This window comes from Ipomoea triloba, chromosome 5 (genome assembly GCF_003576645.1).
Source record: "Ipomoea triloba cultivar NCNSP0323 chromosome 5, ASM357664v1".
NCBI lineage: Eukaryota > Viridiplantae > Streptophyta > Magnoliopsida > Solanales > Convolvulaceae > Ipomoea > Ipomoea triloba.
In genome coordinates, this window is record NC_044920.1 from 26012696 (window position 1) to 26019783 (window position 7088).

Below are 7088 nucleotides of genomic sequence, written 5' to 3' on the forward strand. Positions count from 1 at the left end.
TTTTTTTTTTTTTTTTTCTTTTAAATTTTTTTTTTTTTTTTTTTTTTTTTTTTGTGTAATTGTTAGTCTACACTAGATTGGTTTCCTTCTTCTTTTTTTTTTTCTTCTTTTTTTTTTTTCTTTTTTCTTTTTTCAATTATTGTGTCTTTGTTGTTGTCTTTGTTTTCACCTATCAAAATCATATGTGACAATGATCATATGTTGTCTTTGGTATCATCGCTAGCCTTTTCTGTTGGTGTCTTTGTTCGCTAGTGCACATACAGTAAATGTTATTTCAATTATTATAGCATGTGATTTGTAAAATATGTGTTTATGTTGTGTGCACATTTTGGCTACTTTGTGTGCACGGGTTTGGAATCATGTGTGCCTGGGTTTGGAATCATGTGTGCTTGTTTTTAATTTTAATTTGTCCCATTGGTGTTCTAACTATGTGTTGATTGTTATTTAGTTGTTAATTGTTCTCTCTTATTATTTATGTTCGTGGTTGGCAGCAAAAAAGGCTAGCGATGCACCTTCAGAGGGGTGTTCATCCCAATTGCCTAATGATGACGATGATTTTGTAGATCGTCCGACTGCTTTCCTAGATCGGTTGCGGCAAGACCCTCTATGCTCCGGATACTAATCTAATCGTGGAAGAGCAGCTGCGGTTTCCGAGTGCGAGAATTAGGATGCCACCTTTACCGTTGGTAGAGGCTTTGGAAGACCTTACTGCACAACAAAGGATATTAATGACCTTGGGTTTGGTGGTGTTCTTGAGCTGAAGGTTAGGGAAATGCTGCCTGGGTCGTTGTGAAAAGTTGTGTGGTTCCTTTTCTAACCTTTTTGTTTTCCTTGTTGAATGCTGATGGAGGCACCACTGGAAAAACTCTCCTTTCCCGAGCATTCAATCATAGCTTGCACTTTAATGTGATAAACACTTAATCCTACTGTGCGTATGCATTCAGTCATAGATTGACTTATGATTCACATAGTTTAATTTACATCTAATTGTGTGCCAATGCTGTGAGTATTGTGTGCTTACTGTGTGTATGCATTCAGTCATATGTTCTGTGTGCCTGGCGTGTATTATAACAAAACATGGAAATGAACACTTTAAACAATTGAAACCAAGGTTAGATTGCATATGTTGTGTGCCTATTCACTTTATATCGTGTGCCTTTAATGTATGGGTTCAGTGCTTGGCGTGTATTATAATACTATCGTGTGCCTACAATAGTCAATAGTCATACAATCAAATTCCTCAATGCATAATTCTTTTCTTAACCAAACCTAATGTACTTGATTTTAATGGGAAAAATTATGAATACATGGAAGTTCATTAACGAAATTGTATGTGAAATTAAAAATTAAATTTATTTTTGTAATGTAGTATGGTAAAAAGTCGTCTTTCTCTTCTTGGCAATTCTGGGCACATGATTTATTTATTGTGACACACATAACTGTACTTCTGGGCACATGATTTATTTATTGTGGCACACATTATATCAGTAAATGGCACCCAAATTGCTTAGATTGCATTCCAAGTTTTGAACAATTAGTGTTCCGGGATTAATTTATAGTTCTTTCTAAGCGTCCTCATATTTTTGCATGTTCATACGAATAATTAGTTCAACAAATGCATTTCTATTAATCATTCTTTTTTTTTTTTAATTACTTCTTATCAAAACTAAGGTTACTTCTTGCAGATAACAACCAAAAACAAAAACCATATAATTAAACAGTATTTATTACACATTGTCGTCCAACCTAATATTATCATCGTAGTCCACCGTTATTAACATTCTCATACTCGTGCAAATATGTAATATTCATATTCACGTTTTCATCTTTATGTAACTGATAGTAATTCCCATTCAGGTATCCAACAATTACTAGTACATTTTGTGTCCATATTGATTAAATTATACAATCTAACCTCTAATTGTAATTTCAGTTCATTATGTATTTAATAGTGTAATACATGCCAATTACACAACCCATAAATACCAGGCACACGATTTAAAGAGAATAGGCACACAACGGTATATATAAATTTTTATAATCTTTCACCACTACCTGTTTTAATATAATCCTAAACACAAAACAAGATAAATATTTTTAGTTTACCAAGGACCTTGTGGTCCAGTGGTATCAAACCCTTCCCTGTATACGGGAGGTGGTGGGTTCGAGTCTCAGTGGAGGCGTTGCTGTCTTTTTGTTCTTTAGTAGGTTGAGAAAGTAGTTTATGAACAGATATTACACTGTAATAGAGTAGTTTAATAAACACAAATTTACAGTAAACGAATTTAATACGAAACCTAATGCCATCTCACTACCATATTTATTAATGATCTCCAACTCTTTATTTGTTAATTATAATCATACCTTAACTACAATTCATATTGAATGCCTTATTTGCCCTTCATCTATAAAAGTAGCATGAATCCTTGTGTAATATTTTACTTAATCTCAACCATTGATTATAATGTTATGAATGATTATGATGTGACCTCATAGTCCTCTATATATTAGTGTCATCACTCATGTGAATAAGTATATATATATACACGCACACACATGAACTATGGCTCTGTTTGGCAGAGCTTATTTAGGAGCTTATAGCTTATTTTAAGCTACTAATAAGCTATAAGCTCTGTTTGGTGATGTTCCTAAAATAAGCTAGTAGCTTAAAATAAGAGCTTATTTTTGAACGCTACTTAAGGTAGCGTTTCAAAATAAGTTAGTAGCTTCCTAACTTTTTTTCCATTTTTATCCTTATTATTTTAAAAAAATGACATCCTTTACCATTTCCAATTAAAACCTTTTTGACTTTTTCTCTTCAATATGTTTGGTTGTAATTTCAATTTGACATTTGTGTTTGAACATTAATTTTTGTATGAACTAATCTTATTAATTATAAACATTTTATTTTACTTTATATGTTTTCAAATATATGTTCTTACTTTATATTTTATTAAAATATATTGATTTCACTATTTTATATTTTAATATATAAACAAACCTATTTAAATTTAAAATTATTCAAATTGTATGAAGATGCCCTTTTTAGTCTTTTAACATTTATCAGCTTATCAAAAAGTTAATTTTACCAAACACTTTTAAGCATAACAGCTAGTTTAACAGTTCTTCAGATTTCAGCTTCGAGCTTATAACTTTTCAGTTTTCAGCTACTTTTCAGCTTTCAGCTACCTTTTCAGCTAGGTTTGCCAAACATAGCCTATATATAAGTTAAACAACTCGAGAATATATCTGGATATACTTTTTTTTTTTTGATAAACAATGTGTAATGGTGAAGGAGACAAATTTCTTATATTTATATATATTTAAAAAAAAAAGTTTAACATTGTGCCAAAAAAATAAATACATAATTGAATAAAGTTGACAAATTCTCAGTCACCTAAAAAATGAATCTTATCCCGTGAGATCCCTTAATATCATAAAGAGAAAATATCATTTTTAGTCCATCGATTATAATACATGTATCAATTTTGATCCTTAACTATTAAAATTTTCAATAGATGATTTACTATTCAATTTAAATCATATTTGATCATTTACTATTAACATTTTCAAATTTAAAGTAAATCTGAGATGTTGCTTATAGAGTGTCTCCCCAGTGTAGCTATGTCTCCTGAATAATTGAATAAATGCTACTCCGTAGTGATTAAAACATTGGACCACCAAAATATATATATATATAGCAAACCAAACTTACCAATTTACTGAGCACCCATCATGTGAATCCAACAGCATTTCCAGATTAAAATTGTTATGGAATTTGCTATAATGATTAGACACTAGAAGCTGGTCCATGGCATAACAACTGCAACTTTACTGACTATTCACATTGGAAAAAAAAAAAAAAAAAAAAAAAGCAAATCACTATGTTCCACGCAATAAATTTTGGTGATAAACAATGTGTATAGGAAAGAGAAACAAATTTCTTATTATTTATAAATTAACATTGTGTCAAAAAGGGATAAATATATAATTAAATAAAGTTGACAAATTCTTAGTTGCCCAAAAAAAATCTTATCCGATCCCATGAGATTTATTTTCCTTAATATTAAGAAATTTGATTCTAAACATTTCATACCTCTTAGAATTATAGTAAACATCAAACATGGGAATGATTTTTCTACCTTACAAATTCTCGACTTTCCCCTCTCTACCATATAACAATTGCAACTCAACAGGTTGAAGCAGTGAAGCCGTTTTGATCGGTTTCAGAGTTATATTGTCTCTTTCCTATCACACAGATCGAACGCAGCCGATCGCCGTGAGGACGCTGAAGATGGAATTCTCAGATCCTCCCTCCGATTTGTTAGTTGAAATCCTGGCTCGCCTCCCTAGCAGCAAAGCAGCTATCCGATTGAAATTGGTTTGCAAGAGCTGGTGTTCTCTTATCTCTTCTCACTATTTTATTACTGTTTTCAATCACCGCCGCCATGACCCAATTCATCGCTCATCCTCATCGCGTGGCTGCTTTATATTCGAATCTGCATTTGACCGCCGCTGTTTGTCGATGGTTCGGTGGGGATACCATGATGCCGTAGGCGACTTCCACAGGCCCGATTTCAGTTTCCTTCCCTGTCCCCAAATCAGTATTAGTTTGATGGGTTCGTGTGGTGATTTAATTCTATGCTCCACCCGGACTTCGCCCTCCTGCCTGTTCCAACCCATATTCTATTACGTCTGTAATCTGCTAACCAAGCAGTGGGCTGCTCTTCCTCCTGCCCCTGAATTCCAATCACAACCCAGAAGAAATGTCTTATTTTCCACTGGCTTCCTTTGCGTTCTCGCGCCCTGTTCCCTTTGCAGCAGCAGCAGCAGCCAATGTGTTGTAGGTCACAATAATAATAATAATAATTTTATGGTGGTTCGAATTTGTGGTTATCCAGTTAATTCAATCCAACCACAGTCCAAATTCACAGTTCAACTCTTCTCGTCTGAGGAAGGTGAATGGAAAAGTGTTGTGGTTTCATCACCGCGGGCCGTAAGCTTGTGGGTCCGTTCTTCTGCAACTCTTGTCTCCTATAAAGGGATGCTACATTGGCTGGTTTCTGGCTTTGTTCTTGTGTATGATCCTTATAATTGTCCTGAAATTTTTTACCGTGTAATTGATACCCCTAATATAATAGCTGGGGCTGTGGAGCAACGCTTCCAAACCATTGGACTATTTCAGGATCATCTTCGTATAACACATGTTTGGTCTTCCTTATTTTATGTATGGGAGTTGGAGGACTACAACATGGGGAAGTGGAGTTTGGTGCACACGATTTCCCGTACAGAAAGGCCCCGTCTTGGGCCCCTCCTCAATGAACCTGATCATCTTCCTCATCTTGATCCTATAGTTAATCTTGATCCTAAAATTAGAGACACAGGATTTGTCTACTCAGATGGAAGTGCTTTTTATTGGACCAATTCTGGGTGGTCGGTTGCTAATGGGATTGTCCATTGGATTACTCATCAGTGGTGGCCAACACCAGTACCACCACTAACTGCCTGCACAATTCAATGTAAGTTTTTTTTGGTCATTACAATATAACTTATACATACTATTTCTTCAATATGATTATGTCAATATCCTTATCTATAATTTTTTTCTGTGTGATTACAATATAACTTATACATAGTATTATCAAACCAAAGTTACTTTCAATTTCATATAATTGGCTATTTACAATAATGTTGAATTTGGATTTTTGTTTTCTTCTGATCCTAATATATTTAGATATTATAATTGCAGATAATGAAAACGCTATTGGGATTCATATCAAAAAGGTGAAAGAAGGAGATATATACTCTCTTTGTCCCATTTTATCTATCCTACCTAGTATTCATGGGTTAAATCAACTTTTTCTTATTTGTTTATTTTCTTTAGTATTTTTTACTTATTTTTAAATTTAAATTCTTTGTATCTAATAATACTTTTATTGTAGTTTCTAAATATAAAAATTCTATATATTAATACTATGGGTGTAACTCCCACATTCGGACTACCAGGCTCAACCTGAGTCCTTGTCCCTCACTTTACCACTTGAGGAGCAACTAAACTACTATTGCGGGCTAGTGCTCATTTCCTTCTTAGTGGAAGAAAATATGAGCAATTTTCTTAAAGCATATTAAAGTATTTATCACCTTTATGAAGATGTTTGGAAAAATCTGATTTTGTGGATTAATGCAAATGTAATGCACACACTAGTTCCCAGAGAGTTTCCTAATTCTCTTCTGATCTCCTCCACTAGACATGCAAATATACACCACAAAAACAATAGGCCAACTAAAATTGGCGACTAGTTGACTGAAAAATGACCATTTTTACAACAAAAACAATAGTCGTAGACTAAAATTGTAGAGTTTGAAAGTCGTGGACTAATCTTGCAAGTGACACTATAGTCCTGAGACTAAAAATGTAAAAAATTCTATTTTGGTATATATTAAATGAATAATAATAATGTATTTAATTGTTCATCCTTATATTGCGATCGGCCCCCCTCAACATATAATCCTGGCTCCGTCCCTGTTGGGAAGCATGTAACATTGCAAATGATGATGAAGGGAATGGACGACACAGATATAGAGGTGAGAGAGACATGCACTGTAAGTCTGTAACTGTGGCCTTCTTTCCGGTGTACGAGCTGTAGACAGTGGTCAATCGGCGAGGATATATGACGATTGGCACTAATAAAATTTAGAAGATTTTTTTTTTAATTTTAATTTATGATTATTATTATTAATCAAAAATTAAATTTAATATAAAATATTATCTTTTTAAAAAATATGTGGAAGCCACATCAACTTGTCAAATCAGTTTGAAAAATTCAATCATCAAGTAGTTGACCTTTAGCTTGAAGGCAACCTGCAAATAGTGCTAGTTGACACTTCAAAGGCTCATTCAGGCGCACAATAACCCTAATGTGGATATAACTCCTCCATGTGCCTCCGAAGTTGTTGGGATCAGCAGACTTAAAAGGTTCCCACATAGTTTATGATCTGCTCAATAAAATCCCCAATAGCAAACATAGTAGACAGATCATGGATCTGAACCCAATAATCAATCGAGTCCAACTGTACTTGCTCTGGTC

The 7088-nt window shown here is 33.6% G+C and overlaps 1 protein-coding gene across 1 annotated transcript; it reads left to right on the top strand.

The window, feature by feature from the left end:
• Positions 1-4294: 4294 nt before the first annotated feature.
• Positions 4295-6182, top strand: LOC116020477 (F-box protein At5g49610-like). Its single transcript, XM_031260949.1, has 3 exons — positions 4295-5519; positions 5750-5846; positions 6152-6182. The coding sequence occupies exons 1-3, from the start codon at positions 4295-4297 to the stop codon at positions 6180-6182; spliced, it is 1353 nt and encodes a 450-aa protein (XP_031116809.1).
• The last annotated feature ends 906 nt before the right edge of the window (positions 6183-7088 follow it).

Bases quoted from the DNA above. Each gene is read 5' to 3' on its own strand.
- LOC116020477 (XM_031260949.1), top strand. From the start codon at position 4,295: ATGGAATTCTCAGATCCTCCCTCCGATTTGTTAGTTGAAATCCTGGCT. The intron at 5,520-5,749 runs GTAAGTTTTTTT...TTATAATTGCAG, and splicing joins AACTGCCTGCACAATTCAAT to ATAATGAAAACGCTATTGGG. The intron at 5,847-6,151 runs GTTAAATCAACT...ACCTTTATGAAG, and splicing joins ATCCTACCTAGTATTCATGG to ATGTTTGGAAAAATCTGATT.